We start from the raw sequence: 21,698 nt of genomic DNA on the forward strand, positions 1-21,698 counted from the left end.
CTTTCCCTACCTCTTGCTTTGTTTATGTAGGTGTCAGAAAGTCTCTGTATGTCTAGAACCCATGCCCTGCTCCACCTCCCATATCTAAAGTCCTGGTTTATGTGGGAGCCATTTAGCTATGCTTTTATCATTCAGACCAGAAGTTCATTAATAGGTGGGTATTTCTCCGAGATCCCCAAATCTTCCCCAGATCTGTGGCAAGAAAATAATTGTCTTTGTAGAAGATTTGTCACCAGACTGACCCCATTTCTGACCACTTGGGGCAGAAATTGGAGGTTTGGGGTAGAACATTCTTTTCTTCTCCATCCATCTACCTGTCATCACTTGACAAAGGGTAAATTCAAAAGGAGAGAGCACTGACCTACTTAAATTCTGCTTCCACTGGAGCAAACTGTTGTGTGTTGGAGAGACAAGTTAAAGGTAAGGAACCTTTGTGGCAAACAAGTAGCCCACCATCCCAGCACCTATGCCACAAGGATGGAGACTGAGTGACATCAGCCCAAACTACAAAATGCTGAACAAAGCAGTCTTTTTGGCGAGCAAATTCTATCCAACACACCAAACCTGTGAAGAGTAGCCAATATAGATCCCAGTACAACAGAAGTCCCCTTCAGGTGGCTCCTTTGTCTCTAGCAGTCACCATACACTGAGGTGGTGGCTATTTCTGTTTTCTTTGCAAGGATAGCAGCCTCTTGGTGCCTTTAAAGTGGTGATCTGTTGCTTTGTTGTCTATTGGGACACTTTGAAAACAGTTCTGTGTCTAGTTCTGGGATTATCGCAATGGAAAGATACTCCAGTATTAGTGTCAGAAAAAACTGGGGCAGGTCATTTGTGAATGCAGTTATGACCTTGCTTAGTTGTCTCGGAGTAAAAACCAAAACAATCCCATCTCCCTCCCCAAAGTTTTTGTCTCTGCTAGGACTTTATACCAGGATAAGCAGCACATAATGCTTCACCATATTAAAAAGTTTTTTTTCTTATATACTCTGTAGACATAGAGAAGAGCTGCTCTTGATACTGCTATATGGTTCTTGCAATCCAACTAGAAGTGTAGTTACAACTCTGCAACCAACAGTTGATGGGAAACCAGGTAGAATCAAACACAGAGGCTCTTTCTGGAGTTGAGCTCTGTCAAGAAATGACTAGGTTCTATCTACTGGCCTCCTACTTTGCAAGGCCTCACTTAAAAGTATTTTCTAAGCCAGTTAATGAAATAGCAAACTTCACTGTGAAGTCAGGCCACATTCTCACCAGGTTGACTGTTTAGGTAACAACCTTTTTTTTTTTTTCTTCCCCCCCTCCCCCCCCCCCCCCCCGTTACTAATTAACATTTTTAGTTAGATGGCAGAGCTGCATTTTGGGAGTTGAGACCAGTGGTGTGGGCAAGCCATACATTATGTTTAGAATGCTGTTAAATGTCATAGCCACTCATTTACCAGGACTTTTAACATTCAACTTGATTTTAAGTGTAGGTTGGTAACCTTCACTTTTTTTGAGTACTACTGATTTTGCATTTGTATTGTATTTAATTCATCATGAAAGTGCAAGAAGCAGAAACAAGCTGTCAGGGTTTTTTTTGCAATTAACACTAAAACTGCAATATTTAATTTTCACAATAAAGTGACCACTGATTTATCTCTTTGTAGACTTGCTTATTTGTGCTGTGATTAAGTATATGAAAACTTGCATTTAATGTATTGATACTTTACGTTTTTCAAACAATTTTCGGAAATGTTTCGCTGTGTGTCCTCATTGTACAGGCATGTTTGAATTAAGTAGAGGACTTATTCAGTGTGAATCTGATGAGATCTAATGTTGGTAGGGTATAAGACTGCTTTTTCATAGGAGATCAGAGAGTGGTAATTACTTTCTGTGAAAGATACAGCATTTCTTTTTTTTAATCTGTAAGTGTCTCTGTGTACCTTGAGATGACCAAGACCAGTACTACCAAGAATATAGTACCTGGTATTCAGCCTTGTTTTCCTCTGCACTGTCACTATATTGTGGAGGGAAAAGATACAGCCATGGAGATCTTACTATTTAAGCCTTGTCAGAGAGAATGTGTGTGTGTGTGTGCCATGTGTATGTGAAACTTCTGCTAGTAACTCCAGATACAAGAGCAAATTACAGTTTTGCTTTTTTGTTTTGCCATCTTCTTGATAGATGCCTACAACTTTTATTGGCCCATATTGTAGGCAGCTGAAAGGCCAAAGAACGGTTGTCTATGATCAGATGAACAGAGGTTATAAAGATAAAGAATGGCTGGCAGAAGGATGGGGTTTGGTGTCTTAGCACCAAGAGAAAAGGAGATAATCCCCTGTAACTTGTCCACAGATGATCAAATAGTCAAGAGGAATTCCTTGCAGTTCAACCTGTTCCCCAGCTCATTTCAGTTGGTGGAACTTAGGCAAGTGAACTCCACATCCACCATTCATCTACAGTTGCCTTTGTCAGAAAGACACCATTAAAAATGCTGCCACCTTTTGAAAATATAAATGAAGAAATTCTGAAATGGTTAATAATCTTTTAAATGAGTTATCAGTAGCATATTCACCATTTTTTATAGTTTTAAGGAAGGAAAGCAGTTATTTGAGAAGACGCTCTGTATGTGTTAAAATTCTGGTTACCAGGGTGTTTTTTTATTGTTGTTGTTAAAAAAATAAGGTTTAGCTTGGAGAATTAACTGGGAAGACTTGCTTAAGAATAGACTTTAGGGCTGGGTCCTGTACATGGGTGAAAGCAAGCTGCTGGTGCAACAGGTGAGTGGGTGGAATGGGACAGTTGCCTGGGAGAGATTATGACCTCTCCTGTCTACGCTGTGATGCTGCAGGGCCCCTGCCAGTGAGCCATGAATGCCCTGCCACCTTGCACCAGGCTGCTTATACAACATCAGTGGAAACATCAGTAACCAGAGCTGCTGCCACCAATCAAGAAAGGAAGCACACAGGAGAAATCATGGTAAGAAAAGAATCAGATTATTTTACGAGATAGCGAGCAATGAGCTTGGCTGCCTGTTCCCCCCTACTCTGGTCAAGATCTGAGTGAAGGTGGGAAGGTTGAAGTGACTTTTTTTGCTTCAGTGTTGGAACAATGGCTCAGTGAGTGGGACCAGAGATGAATGTTCATGATCTGTGCTCTTCCTAGGCCATCATGATTCTCTGAATTCATCTTACGCGTAGCATAAGATAGGGAACTTAATTTTGTAATTCCTGTAATGAACCCAAGATTTTGTAATTGACAGGCTGGATGAATCTTACCAAAAACCTTTCCAAGCTTGATTTTAAAAGAAGTCCTTAAGTAATGAAGAGATGATCACAACCTTGTGAGGCTAGTGAGGAGAGCCTAAATCAGTGTTTGTTTCCCTTTGCGCACAGAGATGCAAGCAGTAGTAGGACTTTGCTTATATTTAGGTCTACGGTATTGAAGCTTGGTCTTTGGTTTAGACACACAAGTTAGCATTAACAATTTTTTTTTAAATGAACCACAGTACATTAGCCTAAATTAGGCTGTAATTAATGTACCTTCAGACTATAGTATCAAGGTTTGCATCACATAGCCTTGATACAGTTACCAGGCTAACTGTGATCCATTGTCATTAAAGGCAGTGATACAGGAATTTGAAGTGGGATTAAGATTTAGAAATCCTCTGTCAGGTTCTTCTGTCAGATTTTGCTATGCTGTAGCTGGTGGGGGGTGGTGGTGGAGAAGAATATGAGGAGGTGTTGTGCAGCTCTGTCCCTGGGGTAATCACCAGGGAGAGCTGGAAAAACCAGCAGAACTGAAATATCCAGGAGAATGGAATTCAATTAGGGTGAGACAGAAGTGGAGCTGCAATTTTTCAGACAGATGATAAAATGGAAAAAAAAGTTTATGTCCAGAAAATAGGTTTTGCAATCACCTGAGCTGGGTGTTTTTTTTCTTGATGAACAAATGAGAATATTCAAAACATTAGCAATGTACCAAAATATATATACAAGCCCTTTGAGCTTTACTCTCCATTAAAAGAAAATTCCAAATACAATCTTGTTTTAATGTAAATGAAATGGAATTATTTGTTCACACTTATCTATGTAGTTTTTGAAAATTCATGACATGATTATGAAGTTTTATGAAATTCAGTCAATCTTTTGTCTTGCTGTCTTAGAAGTATCAGGAAGATATGCGGTTTACCTTTGAGAAAATGCAGGCTCTGGGCACTGTGGAGGGGATAAGGGATTAAGAACCCCATCTGAACAGACTGTTCAGCAAGTTCATTACTTGGAATTCCTAGGACTATATGGTGTGCCGATCTGATCATCTCTGTCATCTGCTTGGTTTGGTAAAATAAAGTGGGTTTATGAAGATTCTTATCTGTATAGGAAACTTCTAAAGGAAATAAATTGGGCAGTATACGTTAATTTTGCGGGCAACAAATGTTGCTCACAGTGTACAAACTATTGCATTAGTTTCTTAGTAAATAAACTTAGTCGAATACATACAATTACATTTGTGTTAACAAATTTATTATAAGGGAAGTCATATGCAGAAAAAGAAGGGTTGGAACTTATTTTTCCTTTTTGGCTAGAAGCTACTCTGTATGTACTTTGAATACATGAATAAATGTTTAACCTGGTATTAGTGGCCTTTTCCTCCTAGCTTGTGAGTTGTTAAAGTGAAGAGCAAAGAAATGTGGACGTTTCCCTAGATACTCCATAAGACTGGATGAGAATCAAGTCATCTTGAGTATCAAGCTAACTCTTCACATGTTAAATTGAATTAGAATTACCCAGGGAATCGGCTGAAACAATCAGTGTTTGAAATTAATTAAGGTACTAAAGGCACTTTAATTCTAGCTACTTTAATTTCTACAAACCTGTTTCCACCTGTACAACACACATGCTCAACAGAAGGTTGAGAGATCAGAAGATACGTCATTCCCTTTGCTTTATCTATATATCAATAAGGCAGCATAGCTGTGTCTTGTCCCAGATAACTGGACTTGGCTCTCATACCTTAGCTGGGACCTACTGTTGTTTATTTTGTTTACCTATACACAGTTTTTCTTATCTGTATGGGCTTATGTAAACTTACACATAGATCCTGTGTAATGTACGCCATGTGTAGGCATGGCTGCAAATCTCTAGCTATTGCAATTATTGTTTATTTCTACGCACAGCAAAATATTTTTCTTCCTATTTGTAAATAAGCATCAGAATATTTTCTATTAATTCCAGTCTTGTGGAAAACTTTGTAATTGTTCATTGATTTGGGGTTTCAGGTAGGATCAGCTTGTAGACTTAGGATGTTCACTGGTTCTTCTCACCATTTCCCTTGTTCTCCCCTTTTAGCGTGAGTGCATCTCTGTTCACATTGGCCAAGCTGGAGTTCAAATCGGCAATGCATGTTGGGAACTCTTCTGCCTGGAGCACGGCATTCAGCCAAATGGCACCTTCATCGACCAGCCCAGCGATGATGACTCTTTTGCCACTTTCTTCAGAGAGACAAGCTCTAGAAAATATGTGCCCCGCGCTATTATGGTGGACTTGGAGCAAACTGTAATAGGTCAGTGTAGACCTAGTCTTGGAAAAAAGAAATGAGTTAACTCTTCTGGTTGCTGAAGTTCAGATCACTGAATAGCAGGACAATGCCCTTACCATTAGGGATGATCCCAACATGCGGGCAAAATGTGCAGATTTTAAGTTTTTAATACCAGGTATTACTAAAAACTCTTGTTATTATCAATGAAAAGATGAAAACCGGACGGTGCTCTCTCATGGGTGCTCTACTAATAATAAAATCAAAAGTTTACTATTGTTTAAAGCTTCACGGGTTATGAGTACAATTTAGCTTTCTTAGAGATTCCTTTCTGGTCTTATTTTTTTTTTTGTGGTGACGTTTTTTCCTTTGCTAACTGATAGCAAGTGCTTTCCTCACATTCAGATATAAGAGAGGAGCATGAAGAATCAGACAACAGAAGGTCCTGACAGATTTTCAGGGGAAACCACTATTTTACTCTTTCAAATCTCCTCTCTTTCCAGTCATTCCCCTGAAAGTTCTGATGGATCTTCATCTGATGAGTATATAGAGCTGAAATTTTACCACAGCATGGCACAGGCCTCATTTGATAAATGAATTAATTTGTATAACACAGCAACTTACACTTGGAGCAGAGTGCACACCCTCCCCCCCCAGCTGAGAACATCTGAGATGATACTGCTCACCTCTGTACTTTGTTTTTCAGCATACAGATCTTCCATACCATTTTCTGCCAACATAAAGTGCTCCATTTGTTTTGCAAACATTATCAGCCTTGGTGAATTATCTCTTCCAAGCTTATGTTCTTTCTCTCTTGTTCAGATGAAGTACGGACTGGCACCTACCGGCAGCTTTTCCATCCAGAACAGCTGATCGCTGGAAAGGAAGATGCGGCAAATAATTACGCGCGTGGCCACTACTCCATTGGCAAAGACAAAATTGATATGGCATTAGATCGTATCCGCAAGATGGTATGCACTGTTACATTGGAAGCAAGACCCTAGGAGGGTGGGAGGGGAAATAAATACCACTTCTTATTTTTTGATAGTGGCTCTTGTTTTGCTTTTACTAGTGTCACTTGGCTCAGAACAGAGAAATGCAGGTCCTGGATGTCCCATTTTAGTTTTCATGTGAATGGAAGACTTAAATGGAAAACCTCAAATATTGCTATATAGCATTATTGTTGTAAGAAAAAAAATCAGTATCACTCTATTGATACTCAAGCCTGAGATTTACAGGGGAAAACAAACAATGAGAATTTTCTGGGAAAACTGCTGACTTTTGTGCTGTGCACTGGGTGCGGGTGTTGCTGTCTGTATTTGAGGGTTTAATTTAAAGATATGTTCACTTATTCTTTCACTTTTCCTGTTGGCTTTCAGGCTGATGCCTGTTCTGGGCTGCAAGGATTCCTGATCTTCCACAGCTTTGGTGGGGGTACCGGCTCTGGCTTTACCTCCTTACTGATGGAACGCCTCTCCATTGAATATGGAAAGAAATCAAAACTGGAGTTTGCGATCTACCCAGCCCCTCAGGTCTCCACCGCTGTGGTGGAGCCCTACAATTCCATCCTGACCACACACACCACCCTGGAGCACTCGGACTGCGCCTTCATGGTGGATAATGAGGCCATCTACGACATCTGCCGCCGGAACCTGGACATCGAGCGCCCCACTTACACTAACCTCAACCGCCTCATCAGCCAGATTGTCTCCTCCATCACCGCCTCGCTGCGCTTCGATGGTGCCCTCAATGTGGATCTGACGGAGTTCCAGACAAACTTGGTGCCCTACCCACGCATCCACTTTCCCTTAGTGACCTACGCCCCCATCATCTCCTCTGACAGAGCGTATCACGAGCAGCTCTCGGTGGCTGAAATCACCAGTTCCTGCTTTGAGCCCAACAACCAGATGGTGAAGTGTGACCCAAGACATGGGAAGTACATGGCCTGCTGCATGCTCTATCGTGGTGATGTCGTTCCCAAGGATGTCAACGTAGCAATTGCTGCCATCAAGACCAACCGATCCCTCCAGTTTGTTGACTGGTGTCCAACAGGCTTCAAGGTGAGCACACCATGAGCTTCTCTTTAATGTTTAAAGGGCAAGTTCAGCCTAGCGGAAAACTTTGTATTTTAGAGTTTTAGACCTTGTCTGTTTCCCACTTCTGAGATGAATGGACATAAGAAAGGTGCATTTGTATAAAATGTGCCTTTTCTCCTTTGGACATCCCATTGACACGGACTCCCAAATATTTGAATGAATGGAAGCATACATCATATTTCTATACTCAGTAACAGGAGAATGTCAACCCTACAAGACTTTAAACCTAAAGAAATTGCATTTTAGAAGAAAGATCAAGGTAAGGGTTATACTCTGAAGACACTGAGACACTTGAGTGTCCTTCATGAAACTTAAAAAACCCCAAACCAACCAAGCAAAAACCCCAGAAGTTATCAATAATATTTTGTTGGCAAGTGAAACATTTCTACATCATCTCTGCAGAAAGTTTTTTTTTTTTTTTCATTGTCCACAATTTTTCCATGTATACTGACATGTTTTTATAAGTCTTTCTTAATTTTAGAGTCCAGGTCCAGTTAGTCTCCCTTTTTTTTTTTCTTTTCCTTGAGTGAGGGTAAGGAATTGACTCGTGCACAAAAAAGTAGCTTGAATGACATTAGACTTAACACTGATGTAATATCTTTTTTTCCCTACCTCTTTTCCTCCCCCCACCAATGACTTTACAGTTTTCTTACCTTGTTCATTGTCTAATTTTGTCCCTTTTCTCACGACTCTTGTCATTCCTCCTCTTTTCTATTGTTATTTGTAGGTTGGGATCAACTATCAGCCTCCTACAGTTACACCAGGAGGAGACCTAGCCCAGGTTGAGCGAGCAGTCTGCATGCTGAGCAACACCACGGCCATTGCAGATGCCTGGGCAAGGCTTGACCACAAGTTTGATCTTATGTATGCCAAGAGAGCTTTTGTGCACTGGTATGTTAGTGAAGGCATGGAGGAAGGAGAATTCGCAGAGGCCCGAGAAGACCTGTCTGCCCTGGAGAAGGACTATGAAGAAGTGGGAACTGACTCATTTGAAGAAAATGAGGGAGAGGAATCTTAAAATTCACTTTGCCTTTTCCTGTGCATAAGATTGTCTCTATGTCTCTTTTTTTCATATGGCTGCATTTCTGCTTGGGTCTCACACACCTAGTCCACTGCCATTTTAGTAGACTATAAACAGGATCAGCTCTCCACTATGAGGTCACAAGACAGTAAATTCAGGATATATGACCAGCTAATCATTAGTCACTTTGCCTCAAAGTGTGACAGGCTTCATATTTTTTGCTAATATATCCTGAAAGATCTCTGTCATCTATACTGTCATTTACTCAATACAAAGATATAGTCATATAACTGTAATATTATTTGAGGAACTGCTTCAAAATAATTGCTACAAACACTGTGTAAGGAGAAGTTACTGACAGTGCTCAGTCTTTATTTCATATTAATTCAAAACATAGTGTTTGTAAAGCTGTAAGATGTGGTGAGAACTCTCTTGGTGCCAAGAACACACAGCATGTGCTAGTGCCCTTGCTTCTACAGAATCCACAGTGTGAGGTGGTTATAAGGTGTGATTTTTTCCAGCTGCCATGAACAGGGGCACAATTCATGTACTCTTAGCTTCAATGGGAGTTTAGAGCACACTATGCTTGTGCAGCGACTGTGTAACAAGCATAACTGAACTGGTCTGGAGGCACAAGTATGCTGGCATGTGTGCATGTAACTGCTAAATGAACATCATCTATGACAGAGTAAAGGGCCTTAAAATGACCAGCATGCAGGACAGAAGCATTACCAGCTCCATCAGGTTTACGATAAATCAGAACTGTGACAAAAAAAATGTGTGTGATTAGGTATAGATGGGATGTCTAAGAACACCAGCTATGACTTCACAGCTTAAGTCTTCACAAGATATATTTTTGTGTATTTCTATTTTCTGAATATTTTAGAACAATATATTAAGGCAGGCAGGCAGGTGGCCTGAGGTTAAACTGATGGAATAACAAGAGAAATTGTTGGATGTTGCAGACAATGGAACAGGAAAAGTGGCTGGCCAACCCTGACCTGCATCTAAACTAATGAGGTAATGGCAGGAGAAGCTACCGGGTGTTACACGTAGTGAAAGGGGAGTTTTAGGGACACCTAAGATAGATATCAACGGACTTAAGGGGTGTTGGTGTCTGGGGGTACTAACTAAAGCTGAAATTACCAAATAAAGGTGTAAAATTAGCAGAACAGAGCCAGTGGTAGAAAAAGTGAGTGTGGGGGGCTGTCTGCTTAGGAGGGAAGGAAAGCAAGAAAAAGGTAATAGAAGGTAAGGAAGATGGTGTCTGTTTGGGGGTACCTGTTAAGCAGCCATGTGCTTGAACGATGCCTGGAGCAAGACAACAAGCCTCTTGTGCTAACCTTGCCACATGTGTCCGACTTGCTTGTGAGCTCATGGTTATCATCTCGAAGGTTTCCCTTAGCACTGCTGAAGATACACCCTGGAGGGGATGGAGGATGGACCAAATGTATACCACTGTTATTTTAAACTAGATTTATTACTGAACTTTCACAAATGGATTTCTTTTTTAAAAAAAAATCCAGGTTTTTACTGAAACATATATTCAGCACATACAACTCCAGCAGGGCTACAGAAATGCATTATGTTTTGCCCAGACTGTTAAGGAGTGTTGTCCCCTTTCTGGTAGCTCAGTATGTATTAGGATTGCTAAAAGATCATAAAAAAAGGCAGGCACATCCAGAAACGTCACTGATGTAGTTTGCATTTTTATCTGCAGAATGAATGGCTGGTCTTTATATTAATAACTATAGTTTTGAACTTGCTGTATTAGAGAAGATAATTCTGGAAGTCCAAATCTAATGCCACAATTTTTAACACATACATAGAAATTTTGTATATGACAATCCTTACCAAAAAGGAAATAACTCCTTTGAAACTGTATCCCAAGATGTACTTAATTTTTCTTTATTTAAAAGTAATTTTAAAAATACATAGTACAGTGTTCTGTTTCAGTGATAATGCCTGAAAGTCAATATTTTAATAATATAGCAGAGTTTTATGTGGATACAGAAATACTACACTTTAGGCTGATTTCAGAAATACCTGAAACGAGATGCTGTCAATTCTCCCAGTAGGTGGCAACAGAATGATAGAGTGGACAGGGGACACAGGGAAGCATTTATATCTTCATTCACCCAGGTAAGAAGGTACTATAATGGGTAGGAAATGCAAAGACTTTCATACACAAAATTAAAAGTGAAAGAGGTTTTTGTATGATCAACAAGTAACTTCTTAGGGGTGCACTCTTTTGTAAGATGGCACATTACTGTTCTAAATAATCCACAATTCTGGCACTATTGGCAAGTTGCTTAGATAACCGATCTGTAAGGAGTGATGTATATCTGGCAGAGGAGATAAAGCAGCTAACTGTCTCTCATTTGCCTGTGACATATTTTGATCTGTAGTCAGAACAGAACTGATAGACCACAGGACTTAAGTGGTTCTCTTGGCCTAAGATCTGGTGGACAGTACTTCTACGCTCTAGATTATTAAAAAATGCTGTTTTCAGAGACCTGTCTATTTTTAAATAGAGAAAAAAGGTCTAGGTTTTGTACAGCAATGTTAGAGGGATTTAAGAAAAAAACCATTAAGAGCCTGATCTTGATAGAATCACAAGCAATTGGAGACAATAACTCACAACTCCACTGCTCTGTTGTATTGCTCTGGAGGGCACCTACATCACCACACCCAGTCCATGTGCACACAAGAAGCCCTTTGAGCATATCCAGACCATCCCAGTTGCATGCAGGCTGCACATCACTCCGAGGAGCATGGGCTATTTGCAAGCCCTCTGGCAGTACCAGCAAAGCCACTCTAGCACTCATGCCAAAGTCACTTATTTGCACACCTCGGGGCTCCATGGCAGAGGTTTTTTTACAATGAATCATCCCTATTTAGAATCATCTACCAGTGTCGCAAGGTAAAAGCTGAAGTGGGCAGGTCTTGACCAGGCCGCTGAGCTATCAATCAACCCTCCCCATGCAGGGTCTGTCTCAAGACTGTTCCATGCAGGACAGAGAGGTGCCCCTATAAGCTCACCATCTGCCCACACAGGTTGAATGCCAGCATTGAGCAAGATGACTTTCTTTCAAACATGGCAGGACCAGGCCATATCTGCCTCATGTCTCTATGGAGTAGAGCCTGCAGGCCAAATTTGGAGTCAACAAAACTCACCAGACCACAGTCCCACACTGTGCTTTGAGGTTACCCTCTAAATCTATGCTGAGGGTTTTCTGCCTAGGCGCTCAGCAACACAACCATCCAACAGATGGACAAGAGCAACATAAAGAAACCTCATGAAAAATAGTATGCCCAAATCTTTCTCAGGGCTTTTACGTCTGTGTCTGACCATCACCCCAGACTAGCATGTATTTTCAGCATTTGAGTTTATGGGCTATCTCAAGGCAGAGCAGGTCAAGTGCTGTTTTTGGTCTAAAAGAGATCCGCAATGGCCTTTTTCTTAGCTGTGCATCTGTGAGAAAGGGTGAAACAGTAACCTGGGTAATCCCCAGGCTCTTCAAGCTCAAGTGACTCCAGAGAGAAGGAACACGGCTCAAGACTCTGTCACTCCCTGCTCCCTGGGAGTTTTTGACTGGTGAGATGCTGTTCAGTGTGGCAACCCAACACTGGTGAGTCCATGGGTTCTGGGACAGTTGAGTTTGAATGGGGTGGAGGGAGGAATGATTAACACCAACTCCCAGAGGTGCTCTCACTGCATATTTCAGAAGAGAGGAAGGGGGGCAATGGAAAAGCAGAGAAAATGCAGCAATGGACTAAGTTGCAAATAACTTACTAATTCACAGAGCTCTTTCAGGTTTTGGAGCTGCTAGATCTGACATGTTGACTCAAAGAGTGCCTAGGAGGATTTGGGTGGCAGATTGCTCAAAGTATTCAGTCAGGCTTTTTCCTGAGGTGATTCTTTGCACAGAGCTCCACATCTGGTGGAGCTGCTTTCAGATTCTCTGGAATGCCGGAGCTTGGCTGGAATGTTACCAGTTCTATCCTATTCCACACTAGAATAACCTATCTCTCAGTCTCAATGGTTTTCTGGAGAAATGTGGGATTCGTATAGCTTAAACAAAGCAGCAGACAGAAATTATCATGGGAATTCTTCCTCTGTAAAAAATATTTGTGGCTCCAGAAATCTCTGTAGCTTTTCCTAGTCAAAATCAAAGAGCAGTGATTTGCAGGTTTATGTAAAGATCAGCAAAATGAAGCCTATATATACCAAAGTAAATGTGAGTTTATAAAAAACAGTATGAATTATTTCACACTGTTAAAATGTAGGCGTGCGTTAGAGAAGATAGATACTTAGATGCTGGTTGCTAACAGTGGCAGAACAATCTATTAATATGATCATGTCAAAGCAGACGAACCTAAACTTTAGGAATTTAAATTTCTGCTGATTAAACGTAATAATAAATGGTATGTTTATAAAGTCAGGGAATACATAATACTCAGACTCAAACCATTAAGTGTGCCTTCCTCGTTGTTACCTAGGAGTTGCAAACATGAGGATTTCTCCACTGAGAGAAACTGCTGCTTTCCAATGCTGATCTACTGCAGAAGGAGCAAACAATAAAGTGGTGGAGGCACTGCCCTAATTTGGTGTGAGAACATTTGTGTGATGCCTCCAGCTATGTCGTGCAATAAGCACTGCAGTGAGAATCAAATTTCTGTCTGTGTTTGGACAGAGGAGTTGGAGTCTGTACTGAATACTGCCCCATACTGCTGACAGCCCAGATGACTGTGCACCAGAAGAGAAGCAATAGAAGTAAATTGAAACATTAATAGAGAGGCAGCTGGAATAAGGACAGAAAGAAGTCAGGCCAGCATTTAAGAACCCTGGCAGAACACACTTCAGAATGGTAATTATATTTATGTTCTAGTTCCCTATTTTTGGTTTGTCTTCTATCCTTCTCCTTTTCATTCATTTGCTTTCTTAACACCCTCTTGGTGTTCTGTACCGGAATTTTGAAGTGATTTTTGTCTACGCATGTACGTGCTGGCAGAACAGGGAACTGGGGTGGTATGTGTCTTGTAGGTGATATATATGTATAGTACTCAGGTGTTAGAAAGGATAGTTTACGGCGTGTTCCATGGCCATGCTCAGATTTAATAAGCACGCCACACCAGGCGGGACTAAGTTTGAAATCTGGGGTATATCTGAGCCCTGCCTATCTGGCTGAATTTGCATATGCGGGGTGGTGGGGAGGGCAGGAGGCAGTGATGCCGCGGGCAGAACTGCGGAGTCTGTGACCTATTCCCCACCGCGCTGTGACACTGAAGCGCAGCAGCAGGTGCTGGGTGCTGGGCCCAGGCCGTCTCCCGCCCTGCAGCCCAGAGCCGGGCTCCTGCAAAGACCTGCCACTACTGATCCGAAAGGGAAGCAAACACCGCTGGAGACACCATGGTAAGGGGGATGTGGGAACACCGGTCACACGGGGACCGGGAGGACTGTAGGCGAGGGAAGACAGGGGGATCTGCCCTTGTTACCAGTGGTTTGTGCCACAAACCCCTGATCTCACGCATTCATTACCATGTAAGAGGATAGGAAAGAAGTATTGGAAAATCCTCCTGGAGCTGTAAGGCTTTGTGAACCAAAGTTTTCTTCAGAGAGTCTCTAACTAATGGAATTATAAGATAAATTAGATCTGGAGTCTTAGCTTTTTAGTGCTTTCTGTTGTGACTACATTTTCTCAACACAGGTTCATTTTCATATGAGATAATTTTTTTTTAGAAATGAAACAAAAAAAATACTTATCTTTGTGTCTGTTTTAAATTAATTTAGTCCCAATGGCTGTACTGTTCATAGCTATACAGTATATACATATGTGTTTCTGGAGTGCATTAATGTTTTTATATATGTATGCATTTAGGTAAGTAAAAACGGCCATTTTTAAGATTTGGGGGTTTATTATAAATTTGTAGAAATCTCTCAAAACCTCTTTGAATGTGAAAAACCCGTTTCACCTTGTACTCTGATTTATGTCTAGCACTGAGTCTTATTTTGGTGCAGAGAGCTATGTTATTTTCTGCCAGTACAGCTGCAGGTCCAAAATGAGAGTGCTCATTTCACAGGCAAGATACGCACTTCCACAGGCTCCCTGTGTCTTAAGGCAGACCTAGGATAGTGAGCATGTTTCAGGAATAGCTGGAAGTCTAAGGTTTGCCTTTGTACAGTAAATTCTTAAGCCAGGTAGTATTCTGTTTTTTTCATAGAGTCAAAGCTGTCCCTGGTTTAGTTTCACAAAGGACCTGGCCCTTTCTACTGTCTCTTGGTAGATAAAAAGTTAGGTCTGCACCTCGAACGACAGGTCCTGGTCCATTAGTGATGGGATGTGAAACATGAGTTTGGAGTAGGCTCCAAATTTAAATATCACGTAGAGATCAGTTTACTCTGCCTGTGACTCTGAAGAAGGCCCGCTCTCTTCCCTACTAAAAGTCTGATACGTATTTTAAAGCTGTTTACTATGCAAAATTAGAAACCTCTTTGTTATTGTCTTCTCTCCTTGTCAGAGTATTTTCAAATTACTGCTGGGATAGGAGAAGATGGGAGTTGAAGGCAGGAGCACGGCAAGAGGCCTGGCTCAAAAGGCAGGGTTGAGATACTGCTTCAAACTAGCGCAGCTGAAAGGTCAGTCTACCAGGAAAGGAACAGGTTCTGCAGTCTTCAGCTGTAGTCCTATACTAAGCTTTACAATATTAACTTTCTAAGGCAAGATTCACTGGTTCCGTCTGTGAAAAAATGGACCAATTCCTCTACTAACCTGAGGAACAGAGCAAAGTAGCTCTTTAGGTTCCAAGTATTGCTTGACTTGTAATTGTAATTTTGCTCTAAAAGATATTCTTTAAAAAAGTCACCTGGCCTCACTGCTGTGTTTAAAAGGAAAAAACTTTTTTTTTTCCTTGCTGCCAGCCTCACAGATTCCCATTGGGATTTAAAAGAAAAGCAGGGGCCTGTCCTGTGCAAAATCAGCATTAACTGAATTCTCTAAGCCCAAATATGCCTTCAGCATTTCGTGAGTAATCTTCCAGATTGCAACTCCCCTGCAACATACCAACCTATGAAGCCTCACCGTCACTCAAATGACTCAGATGCTTTTGCACAACTCAGCTGAGAAAAACAGGGTTGTGCAAATATACCTGAGAGCATGTTACACACACTTCTGCATATGCATTTGCAGAATCAGCAACCTACAAATGAGTACTGAATAGAAATAATATATTACATTGAAGGAAACGCTTAAATTGACTTTCTATATTCATCTGAACTTCTGAGGATGACTAACTGGGGCAGGGGTGACTTCTGAAATTCCACTTGCTTCTGAAAAAATATCTTTAGTTATGTTTCTAAAACATAAATATATGTCAATTTGTGAAGAAAACACTGCTCCAGAGATGCTGCTGGTCACACATACTGCCTGAGGATTTAGTTTTTGGGAAAGATGCATTTCACTCTCAGGTCACAGGGTGATTTTGCAGGGTAAGCAGTTACAGAAGTTAAAAAAAAAAAGTTAACTGGTCAAATCTGATATCAAGTCATTTGGTATCTCTAAATGCAATACTACAAAATAAAATGAGGACCATTGTCTAGCCTTGAAGCCAGGTAGCATCACTTGCTTCATATTTAGCCATCTGAATTTTCTTTCCCTCTCCAAAGCTAGGCAGTGGTCAGTGAGCTGCTCACTGGAAACCATTCTTGACAACGAGTTGTACTCTGGATGGTGCCCAAGCATTGTCTGGAATCGTATGAACTGGCAGCGTTCTAATTATCAATCAGCACAGGCAACCACAGCCAGTGTGCAGTACTATGACCTGACCCTTTCTTACTCCCTGGTACAGACAGGGCCATTGAGATCACAGAGATGAAGCTCAGAAGGCTTTAATTGCTCCAGAGCAGAAATTGAAGCTGAAAAACTCCATGTATTTGCAACCACTCTCTCCTTAAAAAAACTGCCTTTCACTAAACCCGGTGTCGTAATCATCTGTACTAACTCAGAAGTATCTGCTTTATAATTCTGTCTGAGAATTTATGAAAGCCAGCACCAGGTCCTTCATACTCCTGTACTCTTCTTAAGTGTACAGGATTTTGGAGCAATTGGCACCTGCCTATTGTTACCCTGGTGTTACATACATTGTTTTCTTTTTCATTAAAGTTCTTGTCTACCACAGAAATTATACTTAAAATTATGCAAATGGACACACTATATTGCAATGACACTGCCTGAATAGGCAATGGACCTGCAATGTAAAATTCATAGCTGCTCAGGAGCTTCAAGGAACATTTGTTTCAACCGAGAGAATCTGAAACAATTTCCTGAGGTGAATATTGCTTAAAGCTTCTTCTAAGTTTCCACCCTAGCCTGCTATCAGAGGGTAAAAGGATCAAAAGGCATCACCTGTCTTGGGTTACATAAAGTTGAAGGATACCACATGGCTGTCTCAGGTTCCAGCCAGGAGTAAAAATAAACAAAACTGGGATGTGCTTCTCAGCAGGGCCAATCCATAGGAGGAAAGGTGGGGTTTGTGTAGCTGAAATTTTTTTTTTCCTACCTGTTTTCATGTACCCATGTATTACAGCACATAGATGTCAATTTTTTAAAGAACTGACCCGGTATCATATGTGTACAGTCTCATTGTGGTCATGGGGTTGCACAACCAACTGAAATGCTGACAGCAACAATTCACCATTTTTTTGGAAAAGCAATACACTGGGAAAAAGTCACCACGAGGAATAAGGAGGACTGATGCGCACTGTTTTTTCTGACCTTGTCTCTGCTATCTCCCCTTAGCGCGAGTGCATCTCTATCCATGTTGGCCAGGCTGGAGTTCAGATAGGAAATGCATGTTGGGAACTCTTCTGCCTGGAGCACGGCATTCAGCCGGATGGCACCTTCAAGGATCTGCATGATAAACTCAACTATGATGACTCTTTTACCACATTTTTCAACGAAACAGTCACTGGGAAGCATGTGCCACGGGCTGTAATGGTGGACTTGGAACCAACTGTAGTAGGTCAGTATAGAGATAAACCTGGAAAATGGAGAAGAGCTTACTCTTCCTAATATCACATGATGTGCCACCAGTCTCCACTGGTACAAAGGAGCACACCCTTTGTATCTTGGTCTACCACTAGATAGCATGAAATTAATTTTCTTGTGACAGAGAATGCCAGATTCTGTCACAGGTGTTAAAAACATAGGAACAGCAGGATCCCCAGCAGTTTAATAGCTAGTACATATGGTTTGTATGACTTCTCTTTGCACAAACATTTAACTTTTGGTTTTGTTTATCATGACATTTTTGCCATTAGGATTCTGCTTTTCTCTGATTCAGATTCGAAGTGGGAGCCTGACAGTTTCCCTCCAGGAACAGAAAGATTTCTAAAAATTGGGGCACCTGGGGGAACATGATTTTCTTCACACTTTTCTTCTGGTGACTTGTCCTCTTGAGGGTACAGGCTGTACAATTACAAGTTCATGAGAAGATGACAACTTCTGTGGCTGGATACAAGTCACACCATAAATCAACAGAATGCAACACTGAAAAGTGCTTACATGACAGTTCCCTTCTTCATCTGCAACTGTTTTTTGGGGTCATGACCTCCTGTGACTGAAAACTTGCATCAATGCCAACACCACCCAGAACTTGTTGGCACTGGAGCACAGCCATGTGGCTTCTTACAATTTCTCTTTCTCGTTCAGATGAAGTGCGGGTTGGCACCTTCCGGGAACTTTTTCATCCAGAACAGCTGATCACTGGGAAGGAAGATGCAGCTAATAACTATGCCCGTGGCCATTACACCATTGGCAAAGAAAGCATTGATATGGTGCTTGATCGTGTCCGTAAGCTGGTAAGTCCCTGTAGTTTTGAAACAGCAGTTTGGATTCTGCTGAAGAAAGAAGTGCAGAACAGGTAGCTTGTTGACTACAAATGATACCAATGGTTCAGAAAAGAGACTGCAAGACATACAGAGGCATCATTACTAGTCCAAGAGAGAGAAGCCCAGTAGTTCACTTCCCAGCTGTATGCCTCCAGATACTCTTAAAAAGCAGTTCTGCATATGTAATTCTTCATATTAGCCCTAGAGCATCAATACTGATATAGAAGGGTGGATAGGTAGTTCTACATTGCTGCTTTCAGCTAGACTAAATAAAAGAAGTGTGAAGTTCAGAGAGAGAAGCTCCACAGATAAGAGTCTGATTTTTATGTCATAAGTTGAGCCTGCGATGAAAGCAAAGGGCAGGATTATCAACAGCCCTTTCTCAAGAAAACATGAGATCTGCTCTGTATATTGCTGATGACTGCTCTTTCCTTCAGCTCAAAATAAGCTCACATAGTAGATGAAGTCTTTTCATTCTTCTTCAGCCCCTATTCTTTCTCTTTTGCTTTCTAGACTGATGCCTGTTCTGGGCTGCAAGGATTCCTGATCTTCCACAGCTTTGGTGGAGGTACCGGCTCTGGCTTTACCTCCTTACTGATGGAACGCCTCTCTGTGGATTACGGAAAGAAGTCCAAACTGGAGTTTGCGATCTACCCAGCCCCTCAGGTCTCCACCGCTGTGGTGGAGCCCTACAATTCCATCCTGACCACACACACCACCCTGGAGCACTCGGACTGCGCCTTCATGGTGGATAATGAGGCCATCTACGACATCTGCCGCCGGAACCTGGACATCGAGCGTCCCACTTACACTAACCTCAACCGCCTCATCAGCCAGATTGTCTCCTCCATCACCGCCTCGCTGCGCTTCGATGGTGCCCTCAATGTGGATCTGACGGAGTTCCAGACAAACCTGGTGCCCTACCCACGCATCCACTTTCCCTTAGTGACCTACGCCCCCATCATCTCCTCTGACAGAGCGTATCACGAGCAGCTCTCGGTGGCTGAAATCACCAGTTCCTGCTTTGAGCCCAACAACCAGATGGTGAAGTGTGACCCAAGACATGGGAAGTACATGGCCTGCTGCATGCTCTATCGTGGTGATGTCGTTCCCAAGGATGTCAACGTAGCAATTGCTGCCATCAAGACCAAAAGAACTATCCAGTTTGTTGACTGGTGTCCAACAGGCTTCAAGGTGAGCACACCATGAGCTTCTCTTTAATGTTTAAAGGGCAAGTTCAGCCTAGCGGAAAACTTGTATTTTAGAGTTTTAGATCTTGTATGTTTCCCACTTCTGAGACAAATGGACATAAGAAAGGTGCATTTGTATAAAATGTGCCTTTTCTCCTTTGGACATCCCATTGACACAGACTCCTAAATATTTAAGTGGAAATCTGCATTGTATATGAGTTAAAATTTAAAGTAGTATTCATTTCAGACCTGAATTTTAGAAAAGCCAGTGAGTGTTCCCTCTGAAGCAACATCTGAAACCAAGGAAATACCAAAACCGATAAAATTAATAAAGGAAATATTGATATTAGGGAATCTGTAAGTTAACCCCCTCACTCAGAAATATACAGCCTGTCCCCACTGGCTACATAGTAGTGATGGCAAGCATGATTTCAACAATAACACAGACACTAGCAGTGGAAAAACATTTGTCGTGGAAATAGCTGGTTTAAGAATGAAAACTTTAAACTGGGAACCAACTTTCTGTATTAGTTTCTACAGAGTATCTTGATGAAACTGTTCAGTGTTGAGTAGCTGTTAAGAAAGTCTCGAAGTTACCAGTGTACATTAAACAGAAGAATAATACAGACATTAAAATGACCATGTTTATATTGTTTATGACATTACTTTTTATGGCATTTGCCATTTTGGTAGTTTTGATAGCGGCACCACTCTACCTCAGCACCTGTAACTTTACTCACATTTTTTCAGCTCTTTGACTGCTTTCTGCTCTTGCCTTTTTACAACCTTCTCTCATATTCCTGTTTCCAGGTTGGGATCAACTATCAGCCTCCTACAGTAGTTCCTGGTGGAGACCTAGCCCAAGTTCAGCGAGCAGTCTGCATGCTCAGCAACACCACGGCCATTGCAGAGGCTTGGGCAAGGCTTGACCACAAGTTTGATCTTATGTATGCCAAGAGAGCTTTTGTGCACTGGTACGTGGGTGAAGGCATGGAGGAGGGAGAATTCGCAGAGGCCCGAGAGGACCTGGCTGCCCTGGAGAAGGACTATGAAGAAGTGGGAACTGACTCATTTGAAGAAGAAAATGATGGAGAGTAATTTTAAAATACACTTCGTTCCTAGTGAGCACAGAATTGTTTCTGTATCACTGTATTGCATGTGTCTACCATTAGGTCACCTTTTTTGTATGTAATATACAGAAATTTAGGAGGGGTCATATAGAGACATCTTTTACTCCGCAAATCACAGCTAAATTGTACTGTAAGATATGATCAGTTGTAGTAATGCCCCACCACTCCCAGCAAGGCAAAAAGACTTGCTCTTCTTCCTTGCACATTTAATGTAAGCCTCTTCAAGCTCTAATACACATGCTAAAACCACTACAATTCAATATATGCAAGTTTATAATGGAGCACAGTGAATCAGTACAATTTTCAAAGTTCCAGTTTGACATGCCTTCACCTCTTGCTTGTTGGCATGTCAAAAAATAATGATCACAGAAAAATGGGTCCTCTGCTCTGTGCTTTCTTATTCTCTTATTGACCTTCAGCTGACTGACCTAAAAGGGACACTTCACTCTTCTCTGAAAGACCATTTCTGATAAAGTGAACACTTTACTCAGAAATGTTAAAGCAGTGCAATTTTTCCACATTTGGGGGATAACATCTGTTTTGTGAAAAAAATATTCTTTTTAGCTGGGTACAGCTGCAACAGGCATAAGAATTTTTTCCTGTGTCTCTGTGAAACTGTTTAAATGAGAAAATTCCCCCCTTTTTAAAAAAAAAAAACGTTTTTTTTTTTCTATCATCCCTACTGAAAACATTTCAGTATTCCTTACTCTGCCTGAATGGTTCTTCCTATGCAAGAAGCAACCTCTGCTTTATCCAGCAGACTGCTGTGCCATCTGTGGCAATCTTTATTTAGTGCACCATGTTCACGGGAGTCTGCAAGACAGGCATGTGAATGTTCACTCAAAGATAATTCAAAGT

General features: G+C 41.4%; 2 protein-coding genes across 2 annotated transcripts; both read left to right on the forward strand.

Annotated features, from left to right (window-relative positions):
- Positions 1–2,772: 2,772 nt before the first annotated feature.
- Positions 2,773–8,817, forward strand: LOC309404167 (tubulin alpha-2 chain; the record flags this gene model as incomplete). Its single annotated transcript, XM_081998552.1, has 5 exons — positions 2,773–2,958; positions 5,328–5,541; positions 6,337–6,485; positions 6,894–7,574; positions 8,338–8,817. 5 exons carry the CDS (start codon positions 2,773–2,775, stop codon positions 8,626–8,628), a joined length of 1,521 nt encoding a protein of 506 aa, XP_081854678.1. The 3' UTR covers positions 8,629–8,817.
- A 4,813-nt stretch (positions 8,818–13,630) lies between these two features.
- Positions 13,631–20,808, forward strand: LOC309404270 (tubulin alpha-8 chain; the record flags this gene model as incomplete). The annotated part of the gene is made up of 5 exons (XM_081998665.1): positions 13,631–13,663; positions 17,430–17,652; positions 18,342–18,490; positions 19,034–19,714; positions 20,521–20,808. 5 exons carry the CDS (start codon positions 13,631–13,633, stop codon positions 20,806–20,808), a joined length of 1,374 nt encoding a protein of 457 aa, XP_081854791.1.
- Between the last annotated feature and the right edge of the window lie 890 nt (positions 20,809–21,698).

Source organism: Phaethon aethereus (assembly GCF_964289735.1).
Source record: "Phaethon aethereus genome assembly, chromosome: 1".
Classification (NCBI taxonomy): Eukaryota; Metazoa; Chordata; class Aves; order Phaethontiformes; family Phaethontidae; genus Phaethon; species Phaethon aethereus.